The 17823-nt window shown below is 35.2% G+C and overlaps 3 protein-coding genes across 3 annotated transcripts; 2 read left to right on the top strand and 1 right to left on the bottom strand.

The window, feature by feature from the left end:
- Positions 1-24: 24 nt before the first annotated feature.
- Positions 25-678, top strand: LOC138334418 (DNA ligase 1-like). Its single transcript, XM_069283086.1, has one exon. The coding sequence runs from the start codon at positions 25-27 to the stop codon at positions 676-678; it is 654 nt and encodes a 217-aa protein (XP_069139187.1).
- A 255-nt stretch (positions 679-933) lies between these two features.
- On the bottom strand, positions 934-10695 carry LOC138334417 (uncharacterized). Its single transcript, XM_069283085.1, has 7 exons — positions 7055-10695; positions 6513-6636; positions 6003-6129; positions 5464-5582; positions 4991-5186; positions 4610-4721; positions 934-1237 (listed from the first exon to the last, which is right to left on the bottom strand). The coding sequence occupies exons 1-7, from the start codon at positions 10693-10695 to the stop codon at positions 934-936; spliced, it is 4623 nt and encodes a 1540-aa protein (XP_069139186.1).
- An 81-nt stretch (positions 10696-10776) lies between these two features.
- LOC138334416 (T-cell leukemia homeobox protein 3-like) lies at positions 10777-16319 on the top strand. Its single transcript, XM_069283084.1, has 3 exons — positions 10777-10783; positions 12198-12409; positions 15078-16319. Exons 1-3 carry the CDS (start codon positions 10777-10779, stop codon positions 15267-15269), a joined length of 411 nt encoding a protein of 136 aa, XP_069139185.1. The 3' UTR covers positions 15270-16319.
- The last annotated feature ends 1504 nt before the right edge of the window (positions 16320-17823 follow it).

The following is a 17823-nucleotide window of genomic DNA, read 5'->3' as shown; positions in this document are numbered from 1 at the left end:
AGAAGATGAAGAGACAAAGATGAGATGAAGATGCTAGAGACAAAGATTCTAGAGATGAAGATGCTAGAGACAAAGATTCTAGAGATGAAGATGCTAGAGACAAAGATTCTAGAGATGAAGATGCTAGAGACAAAGATTCTAGAGATGAAGATGCTAGAGACAAAGATGCTAGAGACAAAGATGCTAGAGACAAAGATTCTAGAGATGAAGATGCTAGAGACAAAGATTCTAGAGATGAAGATGCTAGAGACAAAGATTCTAGAGATGAAGATGCTAGAGACAAAGATTCTAGAGATGAAGATGCTAGAGACAAAGATTCTAGAGATGAAGATGCTAGAGACAAAGATTCTAGAGATGAAGATGCTAGAGACAAAGATTCTAGAGATGAAGATGCTAGAGACAAAGATTCTAGAGATGAAGATGCTAGAGACAAAGATTCTAGAGATGAAGATGCTAGAGAGATCTAGAGATGAAGATTCTAGAGATGAAGATGCTAGAGACAAAGATTCTAGAGATGAAGATGCTAGAGACAAAGATTCTAGAGATGAAGATGCTAGAGACAAAGATTCTAGAGATGAAGATGCTAGAGAGACAAAGATTCTAGAGATGAAGATGCTAGAGACAAAGATTCTAGAGATGAAGATGCTAGAGACAAAGATTCTAGAGACAAAATTCTAAGATGCTAGAGACAAGATTCTAGAGATGAAGATCTAGAGAAAAGATTCTAGAGATGAAGATGCTAGAGACAAAGATTCTAGAGATGAAGATTCTAGAGACAAAGATTCTAGAGATGAAGATTCTAGAGACAAAGATTCTAGAGATGAAGATTCTAGAGACAAAGATTCTAGAGATGAAGATGCTAGAGACAAAGATTCTAGAGATGAAGATTCTAGAGACAAAGATTCTAGAGATGAAGATGCTTAATCACAATCTTCACAATCTTTTTTTATGATTCATTGCACTGATTTTTTTTATTATCAAATGGTTCTGCCTAAACTGGATTTGGCCTTTGTTAGCTTTGCTTTTTAACTTAGCCTTTTCGCACGCAGGACCCCTTGGAGTAATACCTGCTTTCAGGTAGTCTTCAAAATAGAGATTAATTTCATCTTCTTCTTGCTGAGTCCATGTTTTTCGGGCTCTTCTTTGTTTTTTTTCTTTGGGCTCATGATCCTCATCACCACTGTCACTCTCTGATTTGAAGATAGATGCATCTTCAGAGCTGTCATTTTCATCATCACTGCAACATAGACATAAATTACATTTTTAATATAAAAAAAAATGTTGCATTTTTTGCTGTTTAATTTTCATCATCACTGCAACATAGACATAAATTACATTTTCAATATAAAAAAAATGTTGCATTTTTCGCTGTTTAAAGATTTTTCCCTTCAGTCAGAACATGACTTAAATTACAACATTGATGTTGTGAATACTGCAGAATTATTCCAAACTCTTCTAAAGCCAAGTTAAACTGTAAACATTGAAATTAACCCGAGTTGAAATTTGTGATTATAATTTTGTAAAAGGCTACTGGATGACAACAAGGGCATTAATGGTCATCTAACTACTGTACCATGAGGAATACTGTCTGACCTGTATATAATGAATTTCAGGGGACCGTATGAATTTGTTTATAATAAGCGGGTTTCTATATAACCGGGTTGGCATTTTCGTAGGACATCTCGAGTTTACTTCCCTTGTTAGACGTAGATCCGACCATCAACAACGACAACAAGAAAATCAAAATATTTTAATAAACTAATTTTAGAATCATTTGTTTTAATTTACATAATTTTTTTTATAAAATTGATTTCATTAAACATTTAACATTTACAATATATCATACCCTCGATACTGCAGTCTGTTCTCCGGTAATTAAGCCTTATTGTCATTTTTGAAAGAAATTGCTTTTGCGAGACTGTCTCTTATTTGTCAACAAATTTGTTGCTGACAAATAAAACTATTGCAAGCAAGACTGACAAAAATATTTTAAAAACGTTTTGTTTTTTTGAATGTACCTTCAAGTTGTTAGTTTAGTGATGCAGCAGTTTCGTGCCTCAGCATTAGCCTAGTCATGTTTTTAATCATCATCGTCATCCTAGTCAATGTCGACGTTAGTACATAGATCTGATAATGTTGTGGTTGTGGTGACGTTATCATCCATAGAAACGTAATTATCTACAGAAATAACTACATTCCATACCCATGTTATTCGTTAATGGAATCAGGTAATCTGGGTTATCGGACTCAACCTCGACCCTGTCACAGCTTCCGTTTCCGTTTCGGAGTAAACTTTCCTCTTTCACATGTCTCTATTATTCTATCTTTTAGTTCAAAATCTCACCTAATGTACTGGGTTTGATGTCAAATTCCTTCGTTATTTGTGTTTTAGGTTTAGTCCTTGTTCCACGACTGGTTTATATTTTTGTTACGACTTTTACTCACAACATCAAAACTCATCTGTGAACACTCAACTTCAAGGTCAATTAAGTTTCCATTCATACAGGGCACGGCCCATTCTCGCCTTTGTTTAAACAATGTACACTATGTCTGGCTTGAGCCACCGATTCATATCAGTCAAATGTTTACACAATATCCGGGTAAAATTAGTTGAAAAAGTGGTGACTGGGACAAACAAGACTTCATACAACATGGGATTTCATAGTAGCCAATTCAACTTAACCGGGAAAAAATACATAGATTATATGGCATTGTGGAAGGGGATTGTATACTTGTTAAGCAGGATTTCAATATACCCGAGTTCAATATAAGTGGGTAAGACTGTATATACAAATGTGTTTTTAAAACACAATCATCTGTATACAAGTTTAAAGCTTGAATAATGAGGGAGATAATGACGAACATACAGACAAAACATACAAAGAGACTTTGCTCAATCCGACAAAAGAACTGGAGAATAATTTTAAAATGTGTTTTCAAAATGGTGGACCTGATGACCATCTTGGATTTTGGACCTATCCGGAAAATAACAGAATGACGACAGACAAAACATGATGGCTTTAGGTCATCCTTGCCCCTTTTGCATTCATAATTGCATACAATTAAAAGAATATACAGAGGACTCCACATAATCGAATAACGGTTATTTGAATATTTCGGTTCTTTACATAAAATTCTGCGGTCCAGATTTTTTTCCTTCTTTATCTTTGTTTTTCAACTCCGTGTATTTGAATAGACTTTTACATGACCTCCAGTTATTCGAATAAAATATTTGGGAAATTCTAAAAATAAAATTGAATATTTATCAATTTTGTAATATATATTTAGTGAAATTCGCCGATATATGTTTCAAGATACTTCGCTTTTACTAGAAATCATCATGGAGACAGATTAATGTTATCGTATGGCTTGTTATTTTATGCATGAATCTGCAAAGGTATTCAACGCTGTTACGATTTACATCAGCAGAGGTAGATCATTACTTTAGTAAAATAATCACTGACTCAAACATCTAATTAAAGCATTTGCACTTTCAAATATGTTTATTTATTAACATAACGTACCTTAGTTGGCGATCGTTTGGAGAAAACATGCTTCCCTACAACAATCGCCATTTATGAGTAGTCTCGTTCAACCAGAAGAGTCTTGATGACTACGCGAGACATGTGTGTATCAAGCGTCTCGTTGAACGAGACATAAAAGCATACAAAGTCGGCGTGCAATGACTACTGCAAGTTTTGTATGTAATATTATGGATACAAAAGATACTTGCTACCTCGTTTCATTGCTACTTGGATATGCATTAATTTCTGAAATGTTACCAAGCTATTCGCCGTATCGATCAACATTACAGGAAGAATTCTCAAAACAAGTTTAGGTCCAGGGAACACATGGCTTCATCACCCGCCGCCATTTTCGAATTCATACCCAAGTGTCAAAACAACACTGCTAGTTGATCGTTTAATCATGATCGTAAGCTCATTTTGCCGGGCAAATGTATGTAAATTAGTTTATTATTTAGGTTCAGAATTGCAGACACAAATTCAATCGTGTTTAGTTATTGCATTTGATATCGATCGTTTAGCTGTTTCTCAAAGATTCACGTGTCGATCTAGCGTAAAAAAGAATCTAATATTGGAATATTTTTTGTTATGAAACAATTAAAATTGATTTACAACTTCAAAAATAATCACCTATTGTTCGTTTTAAGAGTAAATGATTTACGTATTTATCATTAGAAGAAACGATATCTATCTGCCTGTTCACATGGATATGTAGGGGGTCAAACGGAGGTGCTTAATGCCATCTCCGCCTATTCGAATACTCCGGTTATTTGCATATTTTCTTCTGGAAAATGACTTATTCAAATAAGCGGAATCATCTGTACACCAACAGTTTAAAATAATGTTCATCATATTTGAGCAATATATTAATTTCTAACATTTTCATGACTGGAACAGAATATATGTGACATAGTCAATTAATTGAATTAGTTTTCCTTGTGTGTTCACACTCACCTCTTAAAAGAATTTATTAGCAGTGGATAGTTAGTTTATCGTAAGGATCCTCTTAAAGTGCCAAGAACAATGAGTTCAGATATTTCATAAAAAAATTAAGCTGAACGTATAAGCAAAATTGAATCACATACCTCTTCTGTTCTGATGGTTCAACTGATGGTTCAACTGCTTCAACTGATGCTTCAATTGATGTTCGACTGCTGCTGGAATCAGGTAAGTCACCAGCACTTGGCATCACAATTTCTATGAAAAATTCAAAATAAAATTGTGATCACAATATATTCATTACATCACCTCATAGATATCACAACATTAATTTAGAAGCATTGTCATGAAAAAATTAATGACATTTTAAAATATATGAATAAAACTTACAGTCTTACAAGATATTACTTACCAGGTAAAGTATATCTTCAAGACTTCATATTTCCAAATGAAATAATTTAACCCTTTTACAGTCTTGATTTATCATGCTAAAAGTCTAGGCAAATATTTGGCAGTATTAAGTATACCTCTAATATCCAAATCCTCCAAACTTTGGCCTTTATACTTGGACGTAAGTCCAAGGTCTTGGACCAGTAAGAGTTTTGAGACATGGACTCTTTCCAGCAAACTACTGGTTTGCTGGTAATGTTCTTTATGCACTCTTTTAGTGTGGCCTAAATGTTTACAGACCCACTCAAGCTGGTATTTGCTTAAGTCAAACATCTGAAAAATGAAATTATTATAATTAAATTAATACAATGTATAATAGAATTGGATAGGAAACAAAAGGACAGGATGACCATCGATGACATGATATTTCGCTTCCCTTCCTTCGTGGTTGGGGTGTAAAAATATGTTACTTATTTTCATTAGCATGTACCTTGTTCACATATCACACACGAAAAAGATAATTCATTGTTAATGATGGCAGGATGTTGAATGAAGAGACCTATCTGATGATTGACAATTGATTCAGATATAATTTATTCAAACTTGATACCTGAGTTAGTGTGGCCGTATATTTTCTAAGAGACACACTTGTAATTTGTTTTGGTGTTGACAAGCTGCACTCATTGCATATTGTTTTGAGGGAATGATATGCCCTTATGTATGACTTCACTGAAAATATAAAATTATTTTGATATAGAACAGCATCCCGAAAAACAGTTCAAATATCAATGTAAGACATACTGTGCTCCAATTTATTTTAATGCTTCACAGAGTTCATCCTAATATCCAAGATTCAATGTTTGAGAAAAGCATAGCTCGCCTCTCTCAGTTTATTGTGATAAATCAAGATCAAGTAAACTGATATTCTTTGATAGAACAGTGGTAAAACTTTAACCTTGCAACATCGACGTCAACGCCAAAATGATTCTACAAGCCCCTTCTATGTTCATTTCTCTATGCCGGCAATAACAATTATATATTTGAATGCAAAACATACTTAAATAGAGATAAGTAAAGAATGCCTTTGAAATGGGTGTATGTACTGTTAAAATGACAGCAAGACTTTTCCTACTTATTACTGTTACTTACTTGAATTTGGAAACAGAAAGTCATTGCATGGCAAAATCCTTGCCTTGTCTCTCATTTCCTTGGATGACAGAAACTGCAGTGGTTTCTTTGCATCTGATGGCACAATAATAGGCACAGGTCTTCCACGCTGAAATAAATTGCATCAACATTAGTCTAATTTAATCAATAATTACTACACAAGACCACTGTCTTTTTCATTAAATTGATTTAAAATGACACTCAGGATATCATAATAAGATTGGTAAATGTTTGGGCATGCATAAGAGATGGTCAAGCAAGAAACAACAATAGAAAAATTACTAGATCAAAAAAATGCATCAGTCTGTAGCTGGATACTTTTACACAATATCAACTTAATAGATTTATATTTACATTACATTTGTTTATATACATCTATGGTACTTTCTTTTTATGATATTTACATATTTCAAGTTTTAATGACATATTTGCATTGTGTATAGAATAAATCCCATTAATATCTGGAAATTAAATTACGGATCAATTACAAACCTTTCCGCGCACGGTCATCAAATCTTGCGAGTTAAGCAGGTATTTCTCAACATCTGTTAGGTCTTCTGCCAAAGATTTGTCCATATCACTCATGTTTTGAATTCTTGAGGCATAGCTACTCTGCCTAAAATAACCATGGATAATATTATCACTGAATCATCTCAAGTTTAGATTGTAACTGAACCAACTGTAAGAAATTCTGGTCAAGAAATGATTAAATTATTTTAGTTATGCTCAAACAAGGTTTTAGAAACAAAAAGCATCAAAATTGTTTTCAATTAGTCAATAACTTCTTGATAGTTTTTGAAAAATGGCATCGAGGATAATAAATGTTATTTATTTCCATCTTTTCTCTTCAATCAGAAAGTTATTAAATGTTAAATACATGAAACAAATAAAAAAAAATGTATTCAAACATATTGATAAAAATAAGAAGTGTGGGATGTTCAAATTACAAATAGTTTATCAATGAAAAATAATAATATTTTGAGGTTAAAACAACTCATTAAATACATGCAAAATGTATGCTTTAATTTACTTACTTCACAACCTCGATCTCTCCAGAACGTCTTTTGTTGTACATCATTAGTCGTGTCAAACACAAGACAGCAATTCTAGTGAAATTCTCTGGAATCAACTTAATGGCCTTCAATTCCTGCATAAGATGTTGGGTTAGGGTTTTGATATCTGCTGGAGATGGGACTTCTTTCACTTCTGTGTATTTCCTGCGTTGAAGAACTGAATATGCCATTTTAGTGACTTTCTCTGCCCATTCTATATCCATCAGACTTAGAAAGACTTTACATTCCTCTGCTAGTTTGGCCTCTCCCTGGCTTTTAACAATGAATGCCCATTTTGCATTAACTAATCTCCTAATATCATATTTCAGTTTTATTGCGTTTGATGGGGATCTTAAATCCTCTTCATCATCCATGTATGGCGCTGCACATTGGATTGCTGCTACAATGACATCATCAAATTTTTTGACTGTTAAGTACTGCCAAAGACTTTTCGAAGTTTCAGCTGACATAGACTCAGCTTCACCATGATCACTCTCAGCATCACTTTCACTGCCATCTGTCTTTTTACTTGCATCTCTTTCTCGTAGGTTTTTCAGTAATTTTGCACAAAGACGCATTCTTGAGCTGGCATAATACTTCCGTTTTGCCTCATTATCCAGGTTTCTACGCAGCCAGCTTTCTCCAAGAGATACAATCAGTTTGTCATTTTGAGCAATTTCACTCACAGTATCTTTCAGCATGGAACTAAAAACTTCTTTTGCCATCATTTCTGAAGGTTTTGATCTGTAGTGTCCAGCAATGATTGACGATTTTACAACTAAATCTCTTTTCCTTTCAGTATACATTGTCTTTCCCCTTTGTGTCTCTGTGCATTTTCGATGATGCTCCTTTATGTTATCTAGAAGAATCCATTCGTAACAGTGTGGACATGGTCCATACAGCGACACATCGAACTTGTTGTTACTTGGCCTCCTTGCCAGAATCATTTCTCCCATTCCAGATTTAACCACCGCTCTATTGTGCCTATCGTCTCCGCGTTTTCTAAGATTTGTGAAATCTTTTTTTTCCTCTTTCATGATTTCCTTTACTTCCTTTTCCTTTCTATGTATTTTCATATGTACTGCAATATGTAGCACCAATTTTCCACAGTAGAAGCATGCATGAAAATTATCATAAACCCGTTTGGCACATGACCCCTTTTCCTTGTGTGTATGTTTTCTCATATAAATACCAGACATTTTCTTATCCCGCACAATATCTTTCTCTTTAAGTTTATTGCTGCCAGAGACCACACAATCATCATCATCATCACTGTCTGTAGTAACATTCTTGATTTTTGGGGCACCTTGATATTCTATTTCCTCAGAGGAGTAAGAGTCAGATACATGGGAAAACATCTCATCATTAGATGGGATATATGTAGAATCATTTTCATTTTCTGAAACCTTGGATGAGTCAGAAGAATCTGGTAATGTCATATTTCTAGGACAAAACCTGTGAGTTGAAGATCCAGGCTCCTCATCTACGGTCAAAGATCCAAGAGACGTTGGATCATCTGCTATGGGTGCATGAGACGAAGATGGTAGAGTCATTAACGTTGGTTCATCTGCTATGGGTGCATGAGACGAAGATGCTGGAGTCATTAATGTTGGCTCATCTGCTATGGGTGCATGAGACGAAGATGCTGGAGTCATTAACGTTGGCTCATCTGCTATGGGTGCATGAGACAAAGATGGTAGAGTCATTAATGTTGGCTCATCTGCTATGGGTGCATGAGACGAAGATGCTAGAGACGAGGATGCTAGAGACGAGGATGCTAGAGTCATTAACATTTGCTCATCTACTATGGGTGCATGAGACAAAAATACTGGAGTCATTAATGTTGGCTCATCTGCTATGGGTGCATGAGACGAAGATGCTAGAGTCATTAATGTTGGCTCATCTGCTATGGGTGCATGAGACAAAGATGCTGGAGTCATTAATGTTGGCTCATCTGCTATGGGTGCATGAGACATAGATGCTGGAGTCATTAATGTTGGCTCATCTGCTATGGGTGCATGAGACGAAGATGGTAGAGTCATTAATGTTGGCTCATCTGCTATGGGTGCATGAGACAAAGATGCTAGAGTCATTAATGTTGGCTCATCTGCTATGGGTGCATGAGACGAAGATGCTGGAGTCATTAACGTTGGCTCATCTGCTATGGGTGCATGAGACGAAGATGCTAGAGTCATTAACATTGGCTCATCTTCTATGGGTGCATGAGACGAAGATGCTAGAGTCATTAATGTTGGCTCATCTGCTATGGCTGCATGAGACGAAGATGCTGGAGTCATTAATGTTGGCTCATCTGCTATGGCTGCATGAGACGAATATGCTGGAGTCATTAATGTTGGCTCATCTGCTATGGCTGCATGAGACGAAGATGCTGGAGTCATTAATGTTGGCTCATCTGCTATGGGTGAATGAGACGAAGATGCTAGAGTCATTAATGTTGGCTCATCTGCTATGGGTGCATGAGACGAAGATGCTAGAGTCATTAACATTTGCTCATCTACTATGGGTGCATGAGACAAAGATGGTAGAGTCATTAATGTTGGCTCATCTGCTATGTGTGCATGAGACAAAGATGCTGGAGTCATTAACATTTGCTCATCTACTATGGGTGCATGAGACAAAGATGGTAGAGTCATTAATGTTGGCTCATCTGCTATGGGTGCATGAGACAAAGATGCTGGAGTCATTAATGTTGGCTCATCTGCTATGGGTGCATGAGACGAAGATGCTAGAGTCATTAATGTTGGCTCATCTGCTATGGGTGCATGAGACAAAGATGCTAGAGTCATTAATGTTGGCTCATCTGCTATGGGTGCATGAGACGAAGATGCTGGAGTCATTAACGTTGGCTCATCTGCTATGGGTGCATGAGACGAAGATGCTACAGTCATTAACATTGGCTCATCTTCTATGGGTGCATGAGACGAAGATGCTAGAGTCATTAATGTTGGCTCATCTGCTATGGCTGCATGAGACAAAGATGGTAGAGTCATTAATGTTGGCTCATCTTCTATGGGTGCATGAGACGAAGATGCTGGAGTCATTAATGTTGGCTCATCTGCTATGGGTGCATGAGACGAAGATGCTGGAGTCATTAATGTTGGCTCATCTGCTATGGGTGCATGAGACGAAGATGCTAGAGTCATTAATGTTGGCTCATCTGCTATGGGTGCATGAGACGAAGATGCTGGAGTCATTAATGTTGGCTCATCTGCTATGGGTGCATGAGACGAAGATGCTAGAGTCATTAACGTTGGCTCATCTGCTATGGGTGCATGAGACGAAGATGCTAGAGTCATTAACGTTGGCTCATCTGCTATGGGTGCATGAGACAAAGATGCTGGAGTCATTAATGTTGGCTCATCTGCTATGGGTGCATGAGACGAAGATGCTAGAGTCATTAATGTTGGCTCATCTGCTATGGGTGCATGAGACGAAGATGCTAGAGTCATTAATGTTGGCTCATCTGCTATGGGTGCATGAGACGAAGATGCTAGAGTCATTAATGTTGGCTCATCTGCTATGGGTGCATGAGACAAAGATGCTGGAGTCATTAATGTTGGCTCATCTGCTATGGGTGCATGAGACGAAGATGCTGGAGTCATTGGTATAAAATTACAAGGTCCCTGTAGACTTGACGATATGCTGTGCCTAACTTATCTACATGAGGGCATTAATGTACAGAAATGGCAGGTAATTCGTTTATTTTATACCTATGAATCAATACAATACTTGTAAATAGTACATCTTGTGGAAAAATAAAAGCGGTGATTAACGGCTTAACCAAGTAAACTTAACATTTCAAAATAATTGTTACTGATTTTGACGGTATAAATCGAGTGAACATAATATACAATATAGTAACTGATCAACAAATTAAAGAACATGGCCTTTTTGTTTATTTGGCACTGAAAATATTTTCTAAAATTTTTCCTTACATATTGACAACTACCAACATTATCATTAAGGTGAATGCAAATTGTGTCCAACATTTCACGGCTACACTACTAGTTACTGTGAACTTGGGTATTTACGCGAAGGGCAAATTTACTCTAATTATGCGGAGGTCGCTTGATCGCGAAAATATTCCCATCGCGTTATATTTTTGTGCATGAATGAATTTCGTTCTTAAAAGTCGGAAAGTGTATCTTTCGCGAAAATAACAACTCTGTGAAAATTTTCTAAATCCAAATCGTAAAATTAAGCACTTGTCAAAATATTCACGCATGCAGTTTACGCAAGAGGATTTTCACTGAGAAAATATGCTGTATCTATTGTCGAAGATATGGACAAAACCAATTATATCACCAAAGGTGGTATTGTCATTGAACACCTATAAGCAAGATAACGAGAAATCGTATTTTTAAATGTTTGCAGAGGTAGGAGTCAATAATATATTTTCATATGTTACCAGCAAAATAGGAAAAGGGGCAAACAGGCCTTATGCACGTGTACTTTGTTAAATATACATACATACTCTACCGGTTTATTTGTTTTATATTAAACATTAAATGTTATGAAAGGAAACAAATAAAGATTGGATTTTCCTGTTTCAGGTATTTCGAATATTATAAATAACATCAACATTACTATCCTTGGATGTTAAAAGCTTGCCTTCCTGTAGCAAATGTTTATGAAGTCAAATTTTGCAAAACGTCTGCAAAAAAAAAAAAAAAAAAAATATCTCATGTGCATATATTATGAAGACATTAATATTGTGAGTTTACTAATAAATATGAGACTCAATGAAAAAAAAATCATGTTCATACGTAGTTATAGAATATATCACATTTAAGGAAAGCATTGCATCATTCGCGGGACTGTTAGTACTACCTTGTCTAAACATTATACAGAGTTTAAACAGTTTCTTTGTAATTTTAGATATTAATTTTAAACCAACCGTAACAAAATAACGACTAGCAGAAACATTTCTACAGAACATAAGCGAGGTATAGGACCAGGTTATGCGGGAGATGAAGCGTCTCTATCGACGGCTACATAATAACCTACTGTAAGCCCAATGTCATACTTCAAGATTCTATTTCATTATTTATATCTGTCAATGCGGTTACCATGTACAATATAGTTTTTTAATCATATTCTTCAGTTACCCGGCGGATAGGACACCCATATCAGAACAGAACACCTCCAAAACGGAAAAAACCTCGGACATCGTTTACACGGCTTCAAATCATGGAACTTGAAAAGCGTTTCCATCGACAAAAGTACCTCGCCTCGGCTGAAAGATCGGCATTAGCAAAGGCGCTGAAAATGACAGATGCACAGGTGAAAACGTGGTTCCAAAACCGTCGGACAAAAAATGGAGGTAAGATTACCATGATTAGCTTAAAATGCTGCTATTCATCGCCGAATGCAATACACAGCATAGTTAATCACATACTACGGTACTATGTAATATAGTTCAAATAACACCCTAATAAGGATGTATTTAAGACGTAAAACACTAAGCAAAATAAAACATTGTAACAGAGATTCTTCATAAAATATATATTAAAAGACGATGATTTGGCAACGAAAATCGCACGAAGAAGCAGGCTAAATTAATATCAGCGTACTATTTGGGTAGTATGAAGGGGCATAACTTAATGCACGAGAAGGATTCGGTTTGTCTGTTTAACTCCATAGATTCGATTTTACTTTGTTATTTCCTCGACATTCATTATAGTGTATAATGTGGTAGCAATCTTAAAAAGTCTTGTATCAAGATGGAACGCTGTATTGAAAATACAGCTGTATTCATTAGACCAAATTTTAATTCCAACGTAAATAATGCCTAGTGATACAGTATTCCGTATATGATGAAATATCATAACCACACCAGGTACCGATACATAAACTGCTTAATGTCTGCATTTCTATTTAATGAATTCATGTGTCTGTGGTGTAAGTCACATTCGATGTAGTTTTAATCCATCAACAGGTCAGCAACATAAATAATGGGGCGGTACATGTATTGGCCGTGCTCTGAATGTTTAAAAGCAAACAAAGAGTGTTACTTCAACGCTGGTAGCAAATCGTTATTTATGGACTATGGTAAGGGCCTCGATGATTTCAAATCTTTACTCCCTTTGGGGTATAATCCAATGTGAGGAACTGAATTCGTACATTATCTGCGGATGTCGCTGATGTCTTTACATCCCTGCTGAGACGAACGGATCCGTTTCCTTTTTACAATGTCTTCGACGGATGGGTGATGTTTAAAGACACGCGTCGGCTCATCTATATTTAAACGGGAGCGGTCTTTGTATTGTTTCACGTTAGTCAAGGACCCGGGCTCCCGCTGTGACGCCATATTGGTTCAATGTCTGACAGGGCTTAATTATCGACAGTAATTCACATTTACAAGAATTCCTATTATGTATCAATATCGTAGAGGAAATTGCTTGTTATAACATTAAACTGTTTCGATTTTCCTGAATGAAAATTATCTAACAACTCAGTAATTCGATAATTAACTCTCTTAGCTTGCCTCTTGTTGTGGCAAGGCTAATCATACACTCTATGTTAAACTGATGTCAGCAGAAAATGATCAGGGCATTGCGATTATGAAGAAAGTTTGTATTGACGTACATGCATAACGAAATAAAACCAAATATGTATTCGCTTTAAACATTGTAATTTCCCTTTATAGTTAAAATAAAACAGCTTCCTTTTCATTTCTCTGCCAAGTAGCTGGACGAGAAGTTATGTTACCAAGTAATATTTAATTACATTTCAATTAAGACATGAACAACATTCCAATTCAGGAAAAGAAAACATTTTAAAATAACTACATAGTACATATACCAAATATGTCGTATTTATGTAAGTAAACCAAAGTAATTAATTGTAAGAAATATGTGTAACGATAATAGCAGTGGACGTCAGATGTATGTTTTGCCAAACGCTGCTACTTTGATCTATTTTAAATCATATCTTTGTTATCCACGTCGCTACATACTCTATAGGTTTACCGTAACGGCGTGGATATCAAAGGTATGGCTTTAATCACATTGTTGCTGATTCAACCACTCGCACAAATTAACATCTTAATAGTGGAATAGAAGTTATAACTTTCGGGAAGTTTGACGCAGCGAGCAATTTTCAAAGTGCTTTTGATATCTAAATACCTTTGTCAAGAATTACTTAATTCAGTGAAATCTAAATAATTAAGGTTAATTAAACAAATTATCACAAACAGTATTCGTACATTCTTATTTAAACAATCGTTAGCAATGACCATCGGATAAATACTAGTATCTGATTTATCCCCTACAATATACTAATTTATAAACGAAACTCTAGTGAGATCATGCTTGTTGGGATAGAAAAATGACCATTAAACAAAACCTGAAATCGATAAATTATATATTCATTCTGAAACTTTTGGAAATGCTGATAGCACAACAAAATTAAATGAAACATATATATGAATGCAAAGACAACTTAACAGATTTATGAATTTAAATTAATTCAGAGAATAAAAACGAAAGTTTCTTTGAAAAGTAATGATTAAAAAAATGGAATTTTATGTTATATAAACATCGACGTCATAAACTAATTAAATACGCACTTATTTAAACACGTTTTTGCACTGCTGGTTAATTGAAACGATGTTATGCAGAATGTTTGCCATTAATAGCGTAATGAGCACATAATTCTATACACATCTATGTGTATTAAAGGCGAGATGGTATCAGCTCTGAATGTACGATAAATAAGTGTGTTATCAAATGCATCTAAAGATGTTCATAACTAACACCAGTCTTACTCTGGAGACAACATTTCAATTTATCTGATGTTTAATTTGAACTTCAAATATAAAGTCGAATATGCATACAACTGAAAGGACATATGCAATAAAAGGTAATTGTATTAATTAGTTTCTTCCAACCTATATAATGAAAAGTACCAGGAGATAAATGACGTTATCTTATATTTCTTTAACCAATTTGAACCAATACGATATATGATGTTTCTTTTGTTTTACAGACGTCAGACAGCTGAGGAACGAGAGGCTGAACGTCAGGCGGCCAACCGCTTAATGATAAGTCTACAGGCGGAGGCAAATAAGACAATCTATGACATTCGTGACCCATTGTGCATGAGTAACTCTTCCCTACACGCGCTACAGAACCTGCAGCCGTGGGTCGATGATTCTTCACGTAGTGATCGGTGATTGATGACGTCATTTATATCATGAGGATTCCCCAAACAGAACTTCAAAAGTGACGAAAAACGAAAGACATGAACTACTTTGAAGTACAGTACAAAGTAGAACCGGATTGATTATCGATGACAATCGGGAATAGCCGTTACTTATAATATAAATATACATTTATGAAAAATCAGACATTGAATGCAAAGTAAACGACGTCAAGATTGGAAATGACGTTATATATATATATATCCATATGAAGTCAATATCCACCAGTCATTCAGATGGAAATTTTTATCATTTTAACTCAGGATTTCAAAGTAACAAACAACCTCACCTTTTCATATACGTGTACTGCAGGGACTGTGCCGGATGGATAATATATCGCCTCGTGGTATCTAGAGTGGAGATCTCCTATGGATATCATCAACTCTTGTGTTTCCTAAAATCAAATGAACATTTTCATCCCTCCCTTTGTCAATATTCATGTTTTCATCTCCATTTTATTCTGTTGCTATATTTACTACAATTAAAACCAATTTTTTATAATTCTAAAATAACATTTTTTTAATTCAGCGTATCGTATGAACTGAACACAGTAGTTTGGAGTAGTTATGAAATTGTTAAGATATGGAGATACGATGTCCTCTATCAATCTATAAATACAGGATTTACCTTTCAAGTAATTATGTGAACGCACTGTTGATCTTTGAGGTTATGTCAGTGGTATACGGCAAACTTGTATATTTTAATCCAAAGCTTTTATATTTGTCGGCCACGTACTACGAACTTCCTTATCGTTTCTTTTTGTTCTGTTTCGTTTGAAGACTATGTCATCTTGTTTTAGCGTCGAGTTTATTAAATGGTAATCTTATATTGTATATGGTGCATACTAATTCGCTTAAAGGCTCACTACCTTTCCGAAACGGCTTTTAGTTTCTAAAATGGGAAAGTAAAACGAGATCGATATTTTTGTATAGTCGCTAAAGTTATTAACTTACCGTTAATACTACACGTGTCATCACATTCTAAACAATTTGATTAAAATAAATAAAATGTTAATTTTCATAACGCGGGTCGTCTTATGTTTCCCGCCGTCGTCCTAAATACCGCGCGGTAGTTGACTATCACTGCGCCAGACGGCAAAACAGCGAAATAACTCTCCACTGTTATCAAACATTACGCAGGAAATCTTGCATATGTTTGGTGTTGTAACCTCATCTTAGGCCATTGGTATATATTTTCTGATGTTATTAATGTTTTTAAGAAACCTTTATGTTTTCCTCCGGAAAGGTAGTGGGCCTTTAATGGGTAGGGCAAATATTTTTAGTAAAGCATACGTTGTATGTTATTGACATAAGTTTAGTATAAGTACAAAAAACAAACACTAAATGTAGCCTATCTCGCCCAATGGAACCCAAGTTGCTTGGACACCCAGAAATAATCGCCAGTAGACTCATATTAATTGTAATAAATCTGGTACAGATCATAGATAAATATTATAAAAAAACAGTTCCCAAGTCATGCCCATAGAGGCCTACTGGACATGTTTGAGCTACTAATAGTCAATTGTGTACAAGGCAGCAAGCAGACACTTTCTAAAGTATTGAACAGCAAATGGAAATTCATAATTATCATTTAAATTTTCTCTTTAAAATACAAACAAACAAAAAATGTGAATACTCATGGGTTGGACCTGAATAACTACGAAATAAATACGTGCGTTTGACAGGAAAACAATACCATATCATAGGTTCCAAAAGCAATGGTACTTGCATATAAACAGAGGTCAGGGACTAAACTGAGCCATGTTTACTTTCTTATATTGATATGTTCATTTTAAAAATGATATCAATGAACAAAACAGTAAAATTGGCTCAATTTAGAAGACAGGTAATTCAGATTAAAGGATATGGACTAAAACTGGTATGCTGTATTAATTGTTTTGTTTCGTTACAGAATTGGAGGCAAATTAGTGTGTAAATGGTATTTATATGATGATATTAAGATTTTTAGAATCCGACACGATGGACCATGTAATAAAAATATTATTTTATTTCTTATAATTTGATATTATTTTGGACCGATATTACCTGCGAATTCATGTGATTTTGATTAATATACAACATTATTTACTGACAATGAAAGTTTAATACGAGTTAAGCAAAATCGGATTAGTTCTTTAATTTTGTGCATTAATCAGGACACAACTAACTAAAACAGAAAAAGGCAGTCCAAACATAGTGAAAAATCTTAAGCATGCCATTGTTTCATTTCTTATTGATTTTTTAAAACAATATATGTTTACAGGTTTTGTCAATTACATACGTATGTGTTTAACCTATGACCTTTTGAACACCTGAGTCCTGCAAAAAAGAGGACGTCACTAACATTTTGGAAGTTTGTGTATTGTAAGCCCTATCTTTATAGTATACCACACAATTTCTGGCTCGATCGCCCTGCACTACAGGAGTGTACAGTGGGATCATCTTGATTACTCAGCATGGCCTGGCTTTAGAGCTTGACACGGAAACTCGTAAATTGTTTTAAAAATGGACTGGAAGGATGGAGCATG

Source organism: Argopecten irradians, chromosome 11 (assembly GCF_041381155.1).
Source record: "Argopecten irradians isolate NY chromosome 11, Ai_NY, whole genome shotgun sequence".
NCBI lineage: Eukaryota > Metazoa > Mollusca > Bivalvia > Pectinida > Pectinidae > Argopecten > Argopecten irradians.
The sequence above is the reverse complement of the archived record's forward strand: the minus strand, read 5'-3'. Positions and strand labels throughout refer to the sequence as shown.

What these genes read in the sequence shown, in the direction of transcription:
- LOC138334418 (XM_069283086.1), top strand. Translation starts at nt 25, where the DNA reads ATGAAGATGCTAGAGACAAAGATTCTAGAGATGAAGATGCTAGAGACA.
- LOC138334417 (XM_069283085.1), bottom strand. Translation starts at nt 10,695, where the DNA reads ATGACTCCAGCATCTTCGTCTCATGCACCCATAGCAGATGAGCCAACA. An exon ending in CTTTCTGTTTCCAAATTCAA is followed by an intron (nt 5,583 to 6,002) that starts GTAAGTAACAGT and finishes TTATATTTTCAG; the next exon opens with TGAAGTCATACATAAGGGCA. An exon ending in ATACGGCCACACTAACTCAG is followed by an intron (nt 5,187 to 5,463) that starts GTATCAAGTTTG and finishes TTCATTTTTCAG; the next exon opens with ATGTTTGACTTAAGCAAATA.
- LOC138334416 (XM_069283084.1), top strand. An exon ending in TCCAAAACCGTCGGACAAAA is followed by an intron (nt 12,410 to 15,077) that starts AATGGAGGTAAG and finishes TTTCTTTTGTTT; the next exon opens with TACAGACGTCAGACAGCTGA.